The sequence below is a fragment of the Falco biarmicus genome, chromosome 1 (genome assembly GCF_023638135.1).
Source record: "Falco biarmicus isolate bFalBia1 chromosome 1, bFalBia1.pri, whole genome shotgun sequence".
NCBI classification, from domain to species: Eukaryota; Metazoa; Chordata; class Aves; order Falconiformes; family Falconidae; genus Falco; species Falco biarmicus.
In genome coordinates this window covers 120731245-120751057 of record NC_079288.1, presented here as the reverse complement: position 1 = coordinate 120751057, position 19813 = coordinate 120731245, and the positions used below count along the sequence as shown (strand labels likewise).

At 38.7% G+C, this 19813-nt stretch overlaps 1 protein-coding gene across 1 annotated transcript in view; it reads left to right on the top strand.

Moving 5' to 3' along the window:
- FAT4 (FAT atypical cadherin 4) overlaps positions 1-19813 on the top strand; it is a 151213-nt gene that overhangs the window by 121895 nt on the left and 9505 nt on the right. The window contains 6 exon segments of the mRNA XM_056325024.1: positions 6933-7037; positions 8734-9041; positions 12865-12950; positions 14089-14268; positions 15155-15279; positions 16412-16629. Coding sequence (XP_056180999.1) covers positions 6933-7037; positions 8734-9041; positions 12865-12950; positions 14089-14268; positions 15155-15279; positions 16412-16629 — 1022 coding nt within the window.

Here is a 19813-nt window from a genome sequence, read left to right as displayed (position 1 = left end):
CTGCTAAGACCGTGCCAAGCAAGAAAATCGGCCTCTGCCCCAAATTGCTTACAGTCACACAAGACAGAAAACAGATGAAGGATATGGGAAAAAACAGAATTCAGGCAAAATGATCAAGCATGTCTGTTCTGTATTTTGTCCCTTTTTCTTTTTTTTTTTTTTTCATTAACAGCAGAAATGTCTGCAGCATTCCTACCTGCCCTGAGTATTTTTTTCTCTAATATCTATTACACCTTCAAACATAACATTTTATACCTAGAAAAGCAGGGTGATGTTTGCCGTTGTCATCAGTATGATATGGAAGAAAGGTCTGGACAATATTAACTATTGCTTTTGGCCACTTTTTGCAGACATCATAACAAACCTCTAACCAAAGCCTAGGTAAGGCTTTCAGGATGTTTTCTAAGGAGTATTTCTGTGCAGCAGGTGCCCCAGGGAGCCCAGGTTGGCACAGCCGTGCTCATTACATTGTGGCTATTCAGGCTTGCCATCACTGCCCCCAAAACTCATTTGTAACCAGCGGAGTGGTCAGGAGGGGCAATTGTTTTGTTTTGTTTTGTTTCTTAAACCAGATTAGTACAGGGGATGTGATACACATTATTGCAAAGGAGAAAGTTAATTTCATAATAAAGGTTTAACTACTTCATTTAAAGCACAGCTACACCAGTGGGTACATATTCAGCACAAAAGGTCTGTTGGTATAAAGGACACTGATGGGATCTTTTGTGTGATGCTCACAAACATACTACTGAGCCTCAGGTCAGGAGCAATTATTGTTAACTGACAAGCAGTTCTAATTAAGTTACCAATCCAGGATTTTATTTCATGTGGAATTAGTACATCAAATTATTTTGCCATGAGCATGGCACAGTAATTCTAGGGCGCCTATGCCCTGTAACTCTTTAGGTTGTTAGCACCAGAGATTACATGGGCATATGTTTGCTGTTACAATGAAGTAAAACACTTCATTAACTCTAGCAGCATACTATAGTATAAGCCTCTAGCCTGTAATTTGAAACATTAAAGAAATGTCCAGCTAATTTTTTTCTGGTATTAAAGCTCATATCTTAATGTTCAACCTTTATGTCAGCTAAAAATCAAGCTCTACATGTGACAAGCTCAAAAAAAAGAATATTTTAACTAAGAAAATGTGATGAAAGACTCTTACGGTTTGAAGTGTTGGATTTCTTTCACGCCATGAATTAAATGTGGCATCTGATACGAGCTTTCTTAAACTCCTTGTCAACACAAATAACTTCAAAATAGACTGCCACTGAGGCAGACGTTTCTATTTGGGAGTCAGATCTTTTTGGATTAGTTGCAGAATCAAGAATTATTTAAATGGCTGGAGATTAATTGATAGAGACAGAAAAAATATGGCACTAAAATATGTAATTAAAACCCATAAACTCTTCAGAGTTTAATATCAGCAGAGCTGGTTAGATAAGATCACAGTTAATATTCAGTATATTTAGACATTTTATGTCTGCAAAAGCATATTTGAAATTCTGCAAATTTAATCTTCAATAGGTTCTGCAAACAAATGTCAGAATACAGACTGAGAATGCTTGACATAGAGACTATTATGGCATTATTATACTGTCAACAGACGGAGAACACAGCTGCTTGGGCATTTAATCCTGATTCGTATATGATAAAAGATAGCCATGATGAATGTAAAAACAAATCTTGAAACTGTTTCTTTACAAATAGAAAACTTAAGTGCCTCAGCAAAAAAGAAAAAAATAATCTGAAATAGTGGCTTTCTAATTCAGTTTACCATATACATAGCTTTACTGCTTCTCTTGGAATGAAAGTATAGTCTTATAATTGAATTTGCATGCTTGGTAAAAAAATATTTACATGGCACTGCATAAAAGTAAAAAATAGTATTTTCTGAGACAGACTCTCTGTTCACTGTAAATTAGGGTACCTGAGCTGTAGACCTTTATAATGGCCTACCTGAAAACTGAGAGTCTTACTTTTCCTTGATTTATTATGTTTTGTCAGCTGCGTTTCACTTCATCATGCTGCAAAGGTAATACAGTTCTTTTCACTGAATAGGATTATAAAGACTGATTACCTCAGAGCAACATCATTAGGGTTTAAACAATCTGTTATAATTACATCTCTTAATGATGATCAGGTTTGTTTTTAAAATAATCACTTTCTGGAGGGAATACACTTTGTGATTTACAGTAGTTGTCTGCCCTTCCTTTGAACCCTTCATTTCCTGTTTTCCAGGACTCATTAAGATGAAGGAATGTCGGTTTGTGAAATTGTTTCAATTGCAAGATTAAAATATTAGAATGACCACTTTAAAAGATGGACACAGAGAACCACAAAAACTGAAACTCTCAAATCAGTTGAAATCTAACCTGAGAGCATTCAGCTGGTATCTGTTCCTGTTACATTTTTCAATTAAAAAAAAAATAATTGCAGGAAGTTAGATTTTTGCAGAAGCCCCTGCATGTGATATCATCAGCTTGAGGTGATGAATGATAAATGCTGAATGTTGTCTGTTATCAATTATTGAGTGTTACCCTAATTTTCAAGGTCTTCAGAAAAAGATCTTTCTGACACAAAAATTAATACCCCGGATCTTTCAGTATTTCAGCTCAGAAGACATCTATAAACTCAACAGAACATTACTCTTAAATTTGTGTTGTAAAGCTTAAATCAGCAGGCTGTAGTAGAAAGTGACCTTGGGAAACCACAACTGCTCTCGTTTTGTAAGCTTAAGATAATTGGCATTATCTTTCTGGAAAGCATAAAACTGAGGACTTGGGTTCAGATGAGGATGCTTTTATGCATAGTGGCAGTTTCTCACCCTCTTCAATCTAGTAAGGTTCCTTGAACGATTTGTTTTATCTGTGCAAGAGAGAATTTCAAAATACCTAGTACTTGTGTAAATTCTCTGCTCAAGAAAAACAGCCCTCTCAAAAACTCCTTTTTTGGGGGGTTGTGGTTGTGGTTTTGGTTTGTTTCTTTTTAATCTCTCAACAAAAACTAGTATCTAAATACAAGCATTGTATCTTAGGCAGAACAGCAAAAACAATGGGCTTGCAAGCTATGTTTTGTTATTCCAAATCTAAATCTTTAGTAACACACCTTACTGTGTCTGTAACCCATGAAATTGGTAGGACATCAGGCTGGACGTCACTCTTTTACATTTTTATTTACAATACACACTTTTATTTACAATAAAAGAGTGAACACGCTCTTTTATTAAGGTACTGGAAAGCTAGCATGAGCATGCTGCAAGGGAGATAACGGAAAGTGGTAGGACAACCTGCTGCCACCTTGGATGGCTCTACTTGCTAGAAGATTAAGGTGTTAAAAGAAAAAAGTCAAAGTTTAGTATAAATTGCAGGCCCAAGTACAATGTAACTGGTATCACAGCAACTTACCTGGAGGAATCCCCACGGTCAAGAAAAGAGAGAGCAGAGAAAAGCCCTGCTGGGTAAAGCCCTGAGCAACCTGATCCAACTTTGAAGGTTGCCTTGTTTGAATGGGAGGTGGACATCATGACTTCCAGGGTCCCTCCAGCCTAACTTTTTCCATTATTTCTGGAGTATATATCCTTGTTAAGAGGTCTAGGAAGATCCACTTCTGGAGATCAAGTCTGGGCAATGCTGATAGAGGGGGAAGTAGCAGCACAGGAGGAACGTGGTTTGGATGAAAATGGAAGAGTAAGAAATGTGCAGTTTGAACACCCCACCAGTGTGGAGTTGTCTGTCAACTCTGAAAACCAGGTGCTGATAGAAACTCACCGGATCTCAGCAGAGTAACCAATGCAGGCTGCCAATAGCTGGAAACATGGAGACCTTTCCTTAGAGGATGGACGAGGAGTGCACGAGTTTCCATCTCGGAGGAGTCTAAGGAGGGACTGACCAAAGATCTGAAGGTAGCAGGAAATTTGGATTAATTGATGAAGTTCAGGATTCTGCAGAAAAGAGGGAGTGAGGCTTTGTAGGAGCAACTCTCTTCAGAAGAAGATGATGTAAGATAATTGGTAGGTAAGATTGCCTGGAGGGATACACATAGGAGAAGTAGTTCAGGAAGGCTGGAATCTTTTAGAAGAAAGAAGTGGTATAAATAAAAATTATCTTAAAGCAGGAACGAAAGATGGATTTCTTTAAGAGTTTTAGGTGGTCCATACCAGAATTATTTCTTTTTTAATTAAAAGTGAGTTATATACTAAATAAAAATAAGTTTCTGTTCTTTTGGTAGTTACATGACATTACATTATACTGTTTATCTACTTATTTATTTATCAGTTTCTAGTTTATAACTTTTATCGTATGTTTACCAGTTTTTTTAAATTATCTTGCTTTATCAAAGTGATTTATTTTAAATTTGTATACAGAACAACTAGAACAGTATTCCCAAGTTATGCTTTTGTCCTGCCGCTATCTGGCTGAAGGACTCTTGCTTTCTAGGATATGCATGCTTAAGATGCATTTGAAGAGGAAAAATAAGCTGCGATCTTTTGTTGTATTGTTACTCCAAATGTAGATAAATATATTTTTTCCCAGGTCCTTAGCACTCCAGTGAACGGCAAAGAACAGCCAACATTTCTTCATTTGACATAAACAGAAGTTTTAATAGCTCTGATGAATTTTTAAATCAGAGTATTCAACTTCTGTTGCATCAAAACAGTCAGAATAATTGCAAACAGGGCCTGTTGCCATAGGCCAAGGATGAATGGTTTTAAACTAGAAGAGGGTACGTTTAGACTAGATATAAGGAACGTGTTTTTCATGATGAAGGCAGTGAAGCACTGACAGAGGTTGCCCAGAGAGGTGGCAGATGCCCCATCCCTGGGAACATTCAAGGTCAGGTTGGACGGGGCTCTGAGCAACCTGATGTAGGTGAAGATGTCCCTGCTCGCTGCAGGGGGGCTGGACTAGATGGCCTTTAAAGGTCCCTTCCAACCCAACCCATTCTGTGATTCTAAACACACCTTGTAATCAGTTTCATCAATTGTTTGAATAATCGTTAAATACAGAGATGTTTGTATTACTGGGTAAAATATGTGCAGCTAAAATAAATATCCGTATTCTGTTGCTGACTTGGCAAATAAGCCAGATTTAATGTTAGCTGAGAAAAATAATTTAGACTGAATTGCAAAAAAACAAGTCTTATTAGCTACGCTTGATTTTTGTGAAAACTAAGAAACATCACTGAGCTATTTTAAGCATCTCTGCCTCATTCCTGCTACATGTTCTGCTCAGTAAGTCAAAGATCTGTACTATGTACCACAATTTTAAAAGAAAACAACAAAATCTAACATAAAAAATTAGCTCATCCTCCAGTCATGCCCATTAGCGAATAAAATACAAATACATACCCCCAAAGCATAATTAGATTCAGACACTGGAAATGTTTCCTGGATTTATGGTGAATCTACAAGTTACATACTAACCACAGGAATCCTCCAGCGCTTGGTTTCCATCCTACTCGTAGTCACACATGGAGGGCTGCTGCTCACGCGGAAGAACGGCCCCCAGACTTCTTTAGGATAAACAGAAAAGTTGGGGGGAGGGTGTGTGTGTGTATGTGTGTGTGTGTGAAGAGGTTTTCTTAGTTAGGTGACTGAAGTTGTGAAATTCTGAAAAAGCAAGCAGTTAATATAGCACAGTCCTAATTTTCTGCAGTTTTAGGGACCAGCAGTCCCTAAGGACTGCATGTTGTGCAGTGCTGTCATGTGAGGTATATGAATTGTAAGATGCATGTGACATATAAGAATGGACACACTCTATGCAAGCTCATCTTGTACTTTTAACTTATAACGTATATTGTATTTATTAATGTATTAAGATATATTTATATGATGTGAGGAATAAAATAATTAATTATCACTGCGATAAGAAGCATTAAGGCAGTCTTAGGCTTTTCTGTGTGTATATATCCTGGCCTACGCGAAGTTCGAGGAGGAGTCTGGAAGAGCGTGGCTGATTTGACCAGTTTTTGCAGAGAAACATGAGGGACACACATGATGACACTTTCAAGTTTTTGCTGAGCAGGCAGCGAAGGCCGGCACTGCTGGCAGGAGAAAGGCAGGTACCAGGAGTGGAAGTGTTGCTAACTGGATAAAAGCTAAGCAACGAAGAACTTCGAAGTGAAGACCAATACTTTTGTAGTTAATCTTTCCATACAGAGAAAATTTTAGTTTTGAACAAAGAATCCCCTTGTCAGTATTCAGCATCTGTTAAAATCTTCACTTTTTTCTTTTGGTTCCCTTCCTTGTTGAAATGAATTAGGTGTTTTCAATTTATTCTCCAGTGAATAATATTTACCACACGTGACAGTGTCTGCTTAGGAAAGGACTGTACCCAGGATAACTTGTTTTAGCTCCAGAGGACTGTGGTCCTTCTGAGTCAGGAAGGACTGTAATTGTAATTGATGAAGAAAAATAAGAAAAATAATATATAATGTACAATAGCAGCCTGTGTTCAGCATGCCATGTTCATACAGGGTCCAGCAAGGGCTGCCTGTATCTCCTTCACACTAATGAGTACGTTGCGTTCAACAGGGAGAAAAAAATTCATTTTTTTTTTTCCTTTTAGTTCAGCATCTCCTTTCATGTCATGATCTCTCTTTTATGGATAACAGTTAATAAAAAAACCCAAACAAACAAAAAAGTATCAACCAAACCACCAGTGTCTATATGAGGTAATTACAATCAGACACTTGAAAAGTGAAGTTAATTCCTCTGGGCTGTGTGTTGTGCCTGTGTCAGGGCTGGGAGCCCAGCATCGTGTCTGTGTTTGCTCCCTCCATCCAATGGCCACAGCTGGTCCCTGGCACACTCCCTCCTAGCTATGCATTGAGCATTGATTCATAAGCTTGTTACCTACGTACCAGCCTGACCTTCCTATTGACCTGAATACTCTGACCTGGAAATTGCTTCTATTCCCTAATCCCAGGGAAAACATGCGACTCCACTGTGAATTACTGCGAGTGCAACCCCTGTTTCAATGGTGGATCCTGCCAGAGCGGGGTGGAGGGGTATTACTGCCACTGCCCCTTCGGTGAGTACGCTTCTCCTCTCTGCTGATCTTCCCTTTCCTTATTAATATTTCTCAAATCGCTCTTTATTTTTACCCGCATAAAAGTGATGGGTTTATAGATACATGGGTTTATAGGTATATGGGTTTATGGTACATGGATCCTGGTCCATGGGCAGGTGTGAGTCATCTCCTGGCCCTGTCCTCTCCATTTTTCCCCAGCTGTAAGAGGGAGAAGCTGATATTCCCACCACCATGGTGGTAGATGGAAGCAGGTGGCAGCAGTGGGGGGTCACTGTGGCTGCTGGGGAGGGCACGCTGAGGGCTTTGAGCAGTGCCGGCTCTCCTGCCTAATAAAAGACACTTGTTATTAGTCTGTTATTATATAAATATTATATATATATATATATAAGAGTAAGGCTATCGTAAATGACATCAGTATTCTTGCATCCTACACACTCACAAACTGCAAGGATGTCGTTGTAATATTAAATTGGGAAAAGGGACTTGGGGGTGATACTGAGTGAAGAGGGTTGGTTTCCTTTTGAGAAATTTGCATAATTTGTCAAAATATCTGTAAAACATGAATGAGAGAGCACCCACATTTTTCTGCCTGTGAGGAGCACAACATTAGAAATTGGCTTTTTTATATTTGGTAGATTTGATTAGGAGAGCCAGACCAAATCAAAGCAGCTTTGTTATCCCACACCAGTACTTGCCCAGTCAATTTATTGTACGTTAACAAAGTTCTGAGTTCCAAAGCCAGAGTGCTATTCTGAGAATTAGAGAAGCATGTAGCACTGCCTAGATAGTTTAATAACAATTATAATTTAATTATCCCAAACCTGGTTTGTGGAATTAACCCAATAAAGACATAAAACAACACAGACGTTTTAAAGTACCATGTATAATTGCAGCAAGATTGGTTCTGAATGCATATTAATCCAGAATTGTCACTGTTCGTGCAGAAAAGCATGAACATAAATGCAACAGATTAATCAAAACCCAAATAAACCTGGGAAAGCATATTTATTCTTATTTCCTTTGTTTTACATTTCCTCAGAGTTTATTAATTTCCTATACAGTCAAGGTCCATTGTAAATGTAACTGACATTCATAAATCATGTAAATTTTTTCTCATTGTCACTGTAGTAAAGATATCAAGGGAAACTGTATGACAGATCTCAAAAGAAATATGTAGAATGCACCAAAATATTCAGATCAATAAAAACATGAGAAGGCATAATGTTTTAATCACACATATGCTTGTATCACAAGTATAAAAAAAAATGAACCACCGATTGAGAAATTGTTCAGATAACAGTTATAAAGAGAAAAATAAGCTCAGGTTCCAAATTTATTTCCATAACTGGATTAACAAATGCCTGATGATAACTAACAACCATATCTGACATAGCTGTCAAACTCACTTTTTTTTTTTCTAAAGAAACCATAGAGCTTAATGAAATGTACTTTGTTTTTCAATAGATATAACTGTAGTTTTTAACTCAGTTTTTAAGATTAGATATAGATACTGCAACACCCACCTGTGGGTAATAGGATTCTTCTGTTCAAGTTGCATATTTTTAGTCACACGTTCGAGGTTTCTTGAAGAGCCTGTGTGTCATGGCCCTATCTAGAGCAAGCACATCAGTCCTTCGTGTCTGGGGGAATGCAGAGTGAGGAAAAAACCTGTCTGATACCGGATTTTATTTTCCAGGTGTTTTTGGGAATCATTGTGAATTGAACAGTTACGGATTTGAAGAGTTGTCGTATATGGAGTTTCCCAGTATGGATCCAAACAATAATTACATCTATATAAAGTTTGCCACTATAAAAAGTAATGCCTTAATGTTGTATAACTATGATAACCAAACCGGAGAGCGGGCGGAATTTCTGGCCCTGGAAATAGTAGACGAGAGGCTGAGATTCTCCTACAATCTTGGCAGTGGCACGTACAAGCTTACCACAACTAAGAAGGTGTCTGATGGACAATTTCACACAGTTATTGCCCGGAGGGCTGGAATGGTAAGAAATGCTAAAATGAGAATTTAAGACAAGTTCAGCCAAGTCACTTTGGCTTCCACATGAACTCAGAGGAACATAAAATTAGTAACGTTGCGTTTGCTAGCAGAAACTCCAACTTTGGAAAAAACTTCCCACATTTCTGTCTTACTCCAGCTGACTCAAAGACCTATAATGGTTTGTTTAGTATGATGGTGATAAATAATAATTAAAAAAACACGTGTAATGCCCTGTACTGTAAAAGTGAAATAAATTGCTACACGTGAGGCTAATTACCTGATGCAGATTACAGGGATGAATATCAGAGAAGGCTAATTAACCATGGTAGCTACAAAAAGCCTCAAAATAATTTTTCTAAACATTTGGAAAATAGAAGTGGACAAACTTGAAATTCCAAACATCCCTGACCTTGTTGAGCTAGTTCAGAGATTTTACCAACCTTGTCAGACTGGTAACCTGTTTTTCCTCGGTAGCGTACATGTAAAAAGTTCAAAGGTGCTACAATGAGAAGGCTTTTTTGGGGCAGAAGGGAGTGAGCTACTTTTCTCTTTGTCCCCCAGAAAGAATCTGAGGGGAGGAATTCTGCCAAAAACTGGACTGGGACAACTGATTGCCATATGCCTGCTACTCTGACCCCTCTCCTGCCTTTGTGGTTTTGGATTTTTTTTCCAGTAGATGTTTTCTATTCCTCTTCTCTCCTTTTTTAATAATATTTCCAGAGCAGAACATAAACCAAATGCTCTTTGAGTTCAAGCCAAGCTTTTTGACTCCACAGTGTTTGCGTTAGAAGTGAAATCAAATCTATTTGCCATCCATAATCAGTAACTATTGCCCAACAGCTCCTTTCTCAGACAGAAATGGCTAGCACACGTGGAATCCCATATTCTTCCCATGTTTGAAATTACAGTCATATAAGAATTATATATGGTTGGGGCTCCACATTTTGTTTTCTCTATTTCAAGCCAGAAGTGAGGTAGGGAATAAAGGAATAAACTGTTCTACCCAGTGTGGCTCCCCCTGAGTCCTTGTAGAGGTTTCCCATCACAAACTGCTGCGGAAGGCAGTGCTGCTGACATACAGCCCTTTTTAAGCTGCTCTGCTCAGAGCACGCTGCTGAAGAGCTTCAGGTATGGGGTGAGATGTCCATAGGCACAGCTGTCCCAAGAGCAGCAGAGGGATTTACGACTTTATTGTTTGAAGTTCTTTATAGGACCAGGGTTAATTCCTGACCTTCCTAATGGAGGGTTTTTTTCTCTCTCTTCGAGAGCCTTGAGCCTGGACTGCATTTCAGTTGCATGGGGCAACACCCGATTTCTCCCTTTATTGAAGGCGGGGGGGAATGCTTTAGACTTCAGCTGGATTTGCAAAGCCAATTTGTGTGTGTTAGCAGGAGTTACATATACAAATAAGATGAAGGATAATTGTGATGTTGAGTAATGACTTTGTTTTATTGTGTCTTAATATCAGATAGTTAATAATTTGCATCACAGCTTCCAAATGTTAAAGCCTGAAGGGCACCTAAATCTTGAAAGGCACCAGGTTCCCATTTTAGTAACTAAATTAGTGTGGTATTTCCATCAGTAAGACGTAAATGGCTCACTATAGGAGCACACATTAAAAATTGCAACAAATAAATGAAATACACATAAGAAAAAATAGAGCAGGAAAATGTTTTACTTGCAGATATTGCAGAGGGCTGGACTATAGAAGTGATAACAGAAAAAAAGACTCTTTACAGAAGTTTTCAGTTATGAATACTTCAGCAATTGAATGCAATGAAGGACAGCAAACATCTAAGACAACCTATACCTGTGTGATTATTACTTTTTAAAAATGTTTAAACCTTCTCAGTAATGTCAGCTGTTTACAAACACAGTATGTGAAAAGAATCGCCTGTGTCTTAGATATTTCTGCTGCAGGAAAAATGTCTCCCAGGTGCCCAGAACTGTATAAAATAGCCCCCCTTCAGGATTCCAAATCTGTCATTTCCTACAGCACAGTGGGATTTTATCGGAAACTGGTAAAATCATTAAGTTGTCAGTCCTGAGCTATTGCAGAGTGACAGGATAGAAAGTCTCATAATGCGGCAAGGTAACCGTAGAGTAATGCTTAAGTAACAAGCAGGAACATTTGACTAACATTAGAAAATAAATTGTGTGAACTCTGGTCCAAGTAAAATACATTCTCAAATATCTAGCCCTTCAGCTGGGGCTGTAGCTTGGCTTTAACAGCACATAGCGATGTAAGTTAGGGAGATTATGCTGATTGAGCTAAGAACAAAAAACTCATTTCATTTTTTTGTTGTTGATATTCTGAAGGAAAATATGTTTGCATGTGATGGCATACAGACCAACCAGCTTATTATTCTTTCTATGAATTGTTTCATTTATACAGGGCTATAATCTGCTTTGGAACTGCAGACTGGTGTTTCTCGGGAGAAGCAGTTTGCTCATTATGTATGGAAAGAAAGTCAAGATAAGCTTTCATTAAAAACAGCAAATTGAACAATTTAGGCGTACTGTTAGGGCATGATTTAGGGCTAAGAGCTATGGATTTATTTTGTCAATACAACGTGTCAGCTCACAGTATATATTTGGAAATAGCATGGACAATCTACAGGGATTTCAACAGGACGTTGTTAGTGAACTTAGTTGCAGGCAGGAAAAAAAGCCATTGCAGAGTAATGACGTACTGATAGCTATTGCTGTTTGCTCAGCTCCTGTAGAGTAATCTAAATCAAAATATAAACCAAGGCATTTTTAAAAGTGGCGTTTGATTTAAATTTGCTGTAAAACTGTACCACACATCCAGTTGAAACGTGAGAAGCTGATACATACAATTTGGAGATTAGGTTCATTTTCCTGAAAATTTGTGTTAAGGAATAGCTAACCTTCAGGGCTGGTGTTTTGTTGTTTTTGTCCCAGCGCATCTGTTATTAATCAATTGCTGTGGGTAGAATTCTTTGCTAAATAAGGAATAAAATAAAAAAAAATCCCTTTATAATCATCAGGAATTATTTCATGATTTTAGTGAAAGCTTTGGTTAGACTTTTAGAGAGATTATAAATAAAAGTGCCATGATTTCCTTTAGTGTAAATGGCTGATGGGTAATGAGGCAACCCCATTGTCTGGGGTTTGATGGCTTGGAGATAATAGAGAGGAAGACTGCTCTGAGTGCTGGTGATGCCTGGTACTTCTCTCAATGTCAGCTTGGTCCCACTGTAGGTATCCACGTTTCACCCATATCAGCTGACATCCCTCATGACATATATCAGCCTAAGGGTTACCCTAATCAAATCCACTTGGTTACTCTTTGAGTATTAGTGAGCAGTTGGTTATTATTTTTACCTAGTAATTTCAGCGTTTGCATTCCCAGCTTTTGTAACGCGCTCTTTGTGAAGTTCAAGCAATATGTTTAATGTCACGGTCAAGCCCCTGAAGGAGTGCCCTTTGTGCTCAGAGGGAGCAGCTCTCTATTCAGATCAAGAGTAAGATACGGTATGAGCCAAAATAACTGCAGTTTCAAGGAGTAAAGCAAACAAACACAAAAGAAGCCCTACTCAAATCTAAAAACTCTGTTAACTGATTCTCTGTATGAAGCAGTCAATTAGCTCAGTCTCTGGTAATATCCACATCTTGGTCTTTGCTGTCTTGATGCAGAATGCAGTTGATCAGTGGCTGTGAAGGACCCTGCGATCCCAAGTGACATAGTAATATACAAGTGCTCCGTTCTAGCCAAGTCCTTGGTATAATATGTTTAATATTTAACGTGGTTGGAGACTACAGCCTTGTAAGATTCAACATATCTGTGCATGTGGCTTTTGCAGGCAGCATCACTGACGGTGGATTCCTGCTCTGAGGACCAGGAGCCAGGCTACTGCACTGTTAGCAATGTTGCTGTTTCTACCGACTGGTAAATAATTCTTCATGTTGGGAGGGGTTATTTGGAGTGAAACAAAAAGTAAAATGAAAAAGTAATCACCCTCTAAAGCCAGAGAAAGTTGCAGTATTGATGAGATGCCCTTAGCCAGCCTCGAGCAAGGGACAGATAGCCTGGCTGCACTCCTTCAGAGGCATATAAAGGCGAGGCCCCAAGCAATGTTTTCTCTCATCTTTGCAGAAGCAAGTTAAATTTTCTGCGTGTACTGCTACTTGCTAACTCAAGCTACTTTTCTGCATAGAGTTTGTTCATGAGAAGGTGTTCGTTCAGAAATTCTTGTTCTCAATTCCATCTCTGTCCCTAGGCTCTGGTGGCACACGAGGAATATATGGCCATGGGTAGTCTGCACTGTGGTGTAAACAGGAATGAGCCTTATTGCCTAATGATTTGAGATCTTGTATTTATGTATTTTTTAAAACTGTACCTCTCATTTCCTGTAAAGGTGTAAGAAATAACATCACCCGATCGCTGCTTTCTTAAAAAAAAAAAAAAAAAAAAAAAAAAAAAAAAGAGTACTTACTTTGACATTGTTTTGAGTAATTTCCAGATGGCATCTTTTATCGTTTTCATTTCTTAAACATTGGCCAGTACAGACAAAAAAACCTCATTTTTTGTGTTTACCATAACTGACTCAGAAGCCTTTTTGTTGCATTTTTAGATACTTTTTGGAAATAACAGTAACTTTAATCCCAGTCACTTTGGCGAATATCTCTACAATAATCACATACTTCCTGTCACACGTGGTTTACCCGCTAGCAAAGATGTTCTATCTTTGTAACGTAATGAATCCATCTTCCAGCTATTTAAATATCATCTACAATTTAAACGATAATTGAGTAGAAGACCTTATTTGTTATGATTTCAAGCACGCTGCTCAGTCAAGTGAATAAAAATTTTGACATGCAATAACTGAGTGTGAGTTTAGAGTCATGCCCATTATAACTGTGAGTTCAAGCGCTACTGATCTCTCTGTCTCCCCTTCTAAATATAAAATAAAAATCTTGGAATAGACATTTTAGCTGCAGACTGTAGCACATGGTTACAGTTCCAGTGTTGACATCACTGTCTTAATGTCTGATACTGATAAATTATTTTTCTGACTCTTTCATAGGACTCTTGATGTACAACCAAATCGAGTTACTGTTGGTGGCATCAGATCTGTAGAGCCCATCCTTCAAAGGAGAGGACAGGTGGAAAGCCATGATTTTGTGGGCTGTATAATGGAGTTTGCAGTCAATGGACGTCCCCTGGAGCCCAGCCAGGCTTTGGCAGCTCAAGGAATCTTAGATCAGTACGTCTGCTATATATGGTATCGAATGGACTGCGTTTACAGTAAAGGAAACCATCATGAAAAATCAGATGCTATTCTGTTCAGACACTGTCAGATATTTCTTGTTAAAAAATTACCGCAGAGTTTATTGTAAGGTGTGAAAAATGTAGGAAGAAAGTGAATTTGGATGAAAGGTTCACAAAAGATTACAGAGGCTTCGAAAAAGCAACATCATTATATTTCTATTGCCAATTATTATTAATGTTGCTTTGCAAGCTGAAATAGCATAGCCCTGATATTGGGTTTCTTTACAAATTCCACCTGGGTCTGACTGTACTTGTGCTGTCTGCTAACCCTCTACTTCTCCCTCTTGTTTTTTTTTTTAATCCACAATGCCTGTTCTATCACTTTGCCTTTCAAGTATCACTGAATTTCCCTCATATTCTCCGAGTGGTCTTTCAGAAATGATGAACTTTCTGATTCTATTGTTTTTTCCATCTCGGTATTTGAAGTTACAGTTGTAGCAATAATGTCAGTCACTCATCCAAACTTGCTAGCTCACCCTTCCCCTCTCAGCCCTCAAGTTTGCCCTGTTCGTTGTGATATGAAGTCTCTGGAGGTCTGCAGTGTAAAAAGCGCCTAAAAGAGTTTTGTCTTCTCTTGTGTAACAGATAATGGGAGTTTCATTGGCTCTGAATTCCTTTCTCTTTTGTAAGGCTATTATAACTTGATGCTGAAAATTGGGATCTGTTCAGAAACACGAGCTGTCTATGGAGAAGACCCTCTCCATTTTTGCATCTCTTGAGGGAAGAAAGGGACTATTGTTCAACACAGGACACTTCACAGCACATTTGCTCCGCTTATTCGTGTGCATATAATTCAGCATCTATTTGCTGATTTGTTTCAGGTGTCCCAGACTGGAAGGCGCTTGCACAACCAGCCCCTGCCAACATGGTGGCACCTGCGTTGATCACTGGTCATGGCAGCAGTGTTACTGTAAAGATGGACTGACGGGAAAGCACTGTGAAAAATGTATGGAGAGGGTTTTACTGTCTTCCTTTTTAATGTACACCTAACTATGGTTTATAAAAATGCCATTAAGAGTTCCTTTTCAGGAGCATGGAGGAATGAATTTTATAAAATAATGAAAACAGGTGGCATGCTTGCCTCTTAAATAATTTTGAAGGAAAAGTCCACAATGGACTGTTGTCCTTTCGTGAGCTAAAAATAGTAACAAGTTACATGTATTATGTCTTCTGGTCTGTATATCACATTTCAGGTAACTTGCACTCATTTAAAACTACTGCTTCCCAATAATGTATGATCAGCTATCCCATAGGAGGGATTTGTCTGGGAGGTAAGAGGGTACAGGAAAACCCTTCCCTTCACATAAACATTGTATGCATGTGCTTATGGCTTCTCGAAACTGTAGGCCTTTTTACTAAATGACCGACAGATTATACACAAGAAAATATGGTAAATGTAAATGAAAACAAGCCATTTACACTCTGGGGTTATTAACTCACATATGGATAGCTCTGTAAATCAATATGAGATTGTCAGGGAGAGCAAAGTGATTTATTTCCATGTAGTTGTACTATAATGATGGGGCTTTGTTTTCTTACATGTCCCATTATTGTTTAGCTGATTTATATGTTTTTATTGCACCAGTTTACAAAAGAATTTAGCCATAATTTTAACAGCATTTGGTAGTCAATGCTCTGCCATTTTTTATTCTTTTTTTTTTAATGCTGTAACAAGTAGAAAGTCATTATCTCTGCCCTGAAGAGCTTACAGTTCAATATATCATGAAACTGTGCTTGCAGTAATGGAAACAGTAACATCCCTGGGAAGGAATTACAGTTCTGAGAGCCAAATTTTTTTCTCTACTCCCTCACTTGTTCCCTGGCGAGTTTTAATTTACTATTGACTGATAGCAGTAGTAAATTACTAGCACACTCCCACTCTCAAACACACATTCTGGTTGAAGCCAAAGGACAGAGGGGCTGAGATCGCCATTCATTCCTGCTTCCCCCCCCCCCCCCCCCCCCCGACCTGCTCTGAACTTGATCTCTGCTCTGGAAGAAAACGGTTGGTTTTAGGCAGGTGATCGCCATAGCTGTGAACGAGCTGTGCACTCAGTACTTCCCCATCCTTGTCCCAGATATTACTGCCGACACTGCCTTATCGTTAGAAGGCAAAGGACGACTTGACTATCACATGAACCCAAACAAGAAGCGAGAATACATGATGAGACACAGCAGGCGAGGTGCTGGCCCCGGCCCCCCGAATGCAGACCGCTTGGAAGTGAAGTTCAGGACAAGAAGCGAGAACGGTATTTTAGTTCACGTCCAGGAAAGCAGCAACTTCACTACTGTGAAGGTAAGGTTACAGCTAACGCTCGCTTTGATTTGATTGGACTGCCTTATGCAGAGTGATCAAAATCACATTTTTCCATTACTCTTGCTGTTTCCTTTATAAAATATTGGGTCTTTAACCAGGGCTAGGCACTGCTCCAGTATCATTCATCTTCTCAACAATTCCCTTGCTATTTGCCAAGGTATCAGAAGATCTTGATGGTTTTGTATCTAATCAGTTTTGTCTAGACTCCAAATAGTGACTGTTTTAAGGCAAGAGCGGTATTCAATGCCATATTTGTTATCAACATAAAGTTACACTCTACAGACCAAATCGTTCCATTATTGGCCTTTTATCTTCTGATTTTTTGGGCCTTGAACTCAGGCCGTCCTTAAGCTAACAAACAATTGCCAAAAAGTTTCATTAATTCCTACCAGCATGGCTCATGCTTATCAAACTAGGAAGTGAGGGATAACTTGAATTCACAAGGTTACCCGTAGACCAATGTCAATATCAAATTATTTTGAGATACATAGCTGAATTAATGCTTCAAATGCCACACAGTTTTGTTTTTTTCCCAAAGAGTTTATTGCTGCAGAAGTTACCTTTCTCAAGAGAAAGCGAAGGTTCAGTTCCTGGCTATGACTCAGTCCATTTACTCATAACTCTAAATGAGTACAGCAGTGATGTTGGCAAGCCCCTTTATTGGGTTGGTGGAAGCTCCAAGTTTCCTTGACTGCTGTAAGGCTTTCCAAGTTTTTTGTCCCTGACTTTTAAAGAAACTCATACAGAAATTCACACTTTCTAAGCTTCAGCCCCATGGATATTCTCCACCTGCCTGATCAGAGGTACAAAGCTTCCCTGACACACCGGCTGCATTTGAGAAGTGAGGCTGCATTACTTCCCCAGCGTATGCTTTTACCACATCATCTGATAGGAAGTTTCTGCCTCAGTTGTATTAGCAGATAAGATCTCATTATTTTGAGTTGTGGATAGAAAAAAACAAATGCTACCTTTTTCTCCCTACTAGAATTTGCTAGGTCAGCTCTACAAGCATTATTAAAAAAAAAAAAAAGAAAAAAGAAAAAAGAAAAGAGAGAGTTGCCTTTCCTGGCTGAAAGCACCAGTGGTGTGTTTATGCAAACACTCTTGTTATTGTTAATATCGGTGAAGTTATACAAGCACGCAGAGGGTGTCAGGTCCCAGATCCAGCTGTGCAAGGGCAAAGAGCAGAGGTTTGCCTAGTAACAGATGCAGAAGTTTGAGGGAGAAGGAGTAACATCACTGTGCCGACTGTTGCCAAGAAGTTCCCAGATGATGCTAGTTAATAAAACTGTAATAATTTAACTGTAGTTAGTATGATGTGGCTTCTGCATTGCCACTTATACCTGGAGTAGGTATCACAAGCAGCACTTCCCTCAGCGGTGGCCCAAGATGTCAGTGAAGCCACCCCATGTGTAGGTCTCCATAGCATCTCAGTCTTCCCCCAGTGCAGATGAGCATTAGGGACTTTGGTTTACAACTGTTGTCAGTCTTCAAAACAGACAATTTTATAACTTGATTTTGGGGTCTCTTAATATGTTCGTTATCCAAAGAGTAAGCATTCAGAGAAACCCTGCCATGTGTTTTCAATATTAAACTGTGCTCGGGAAAAGTTCCGAGTCCTGTGCCTACTTCCATGGCTCCGCATTTTTCCTCTTGTAGTTAACTGGTTTTGATGTAGCTGGGATTGGGGCAAAATTAGAGAAATGGTAATAAAGCAGACCCATTGACACTGTGAGCAGCTGATTCACTGAATGATAGGTGTAAACTTCCCCCAGAGAACCCGCGAGAGGTCTTTATGATATAAAGGGATCCTTAATCCAGGAGAAATACAAAACCTAACAGATTAAATTCAGATGGAAAATGCACACCCCACGCCCGACCCACCAAAAAGAAGAGGGTAGGGGATTCCTTATTAGTAAAGCTCTTTGTCAACGGCTTATTTTCCTACAACTACACATTGCAGCTAGTTCAGTTAGAAGTAATGGGATAAATACAGCAGGGTAAAGGTGAAATTACCTGCCTTGGTTGAGTTGAAAATCTCACCTAAAGTCAGATTAAATTAGCGTGACAGTAGCTCTAAGATCTATGAATTGTACGGGTAGAGAATGTGCATTACATGTTACCTATACGAACGAACGTATGCGTATGTTAGGGTGGTGGGGCACAGCTGTGGGTGCCCCATCCCTGTAGATGTTCCAGACCAGGTTGGATGGAGCTTGGGGCAACCTGGTCTGGTGGAACGTGTCCCTGCCCACGGCAGGGGGGCAGCATGGACTTAGGTATGTTTAAAGGTCCCTTCCAACCCAAACCATTCTGTTATTCAATGCACATACGGAGTTCCAGGAATAAATCAGAATGTAACTCTTTTAAGTGATATCTCATCCTACGGGCTATAAATCTGTTAAGATAAAGGCTAGGGCTTAGATTTAAGACAAATATGAAGCAATTTGCTCAGTAAAGGAGACTCAGAATATTAGTAATGTTGAATCATCCTTGTAGTTAGGAATATGTTTGCTTTAGTGGTTCGTTCTTTTCATTATATTCTACTTGTCAGTTGCTTTGCCATTTAAATAAAACCCAGGAATGGGTGTTACTCAATACTGTCAGCATCAGCATTTGTTTCAAATTTAGAAATATATTGTGCTTCAAGAAACCGAGAAGATCACTCCTTATTTTTTCCTGGTGGAAGAAGTCATGGACTGGTCTTGTCTCTGGAAATTTCATTTTCCAAATGCCACTAGCATATTATTTATGAGTCTGTTAGCATTAGTCATATGCAATTTTAAAGAAACAGAAATAGAGCTAGAGTCGTAAATCAGTATGGAAAATAGAAGCTGCTGACAGGTAAATAATTCTATAATTCTTCTCTAATATGGAATTAAAAATTATGAATCTGTGCTTATCCTTTCCGTAAGCTTAGAGGATATTGTTTGATACAGTATATTTCTTTTTGTTTACATAAAGACCAAAACAGAAGGCAGTATTTTCATGGAGCATAAAAGACAAAATTAGACTAACAAACCAATTACAGCTTACAGACATAAATATATGTATTTATTCAGTCCAGTTAATCTTTTTATAAATATTTTTGATTGTAACAAATGGGTTTTAATATGTTACAATAGTCTTTGTGACTGCATTTCCAAATGTGGGATTTTCTTTG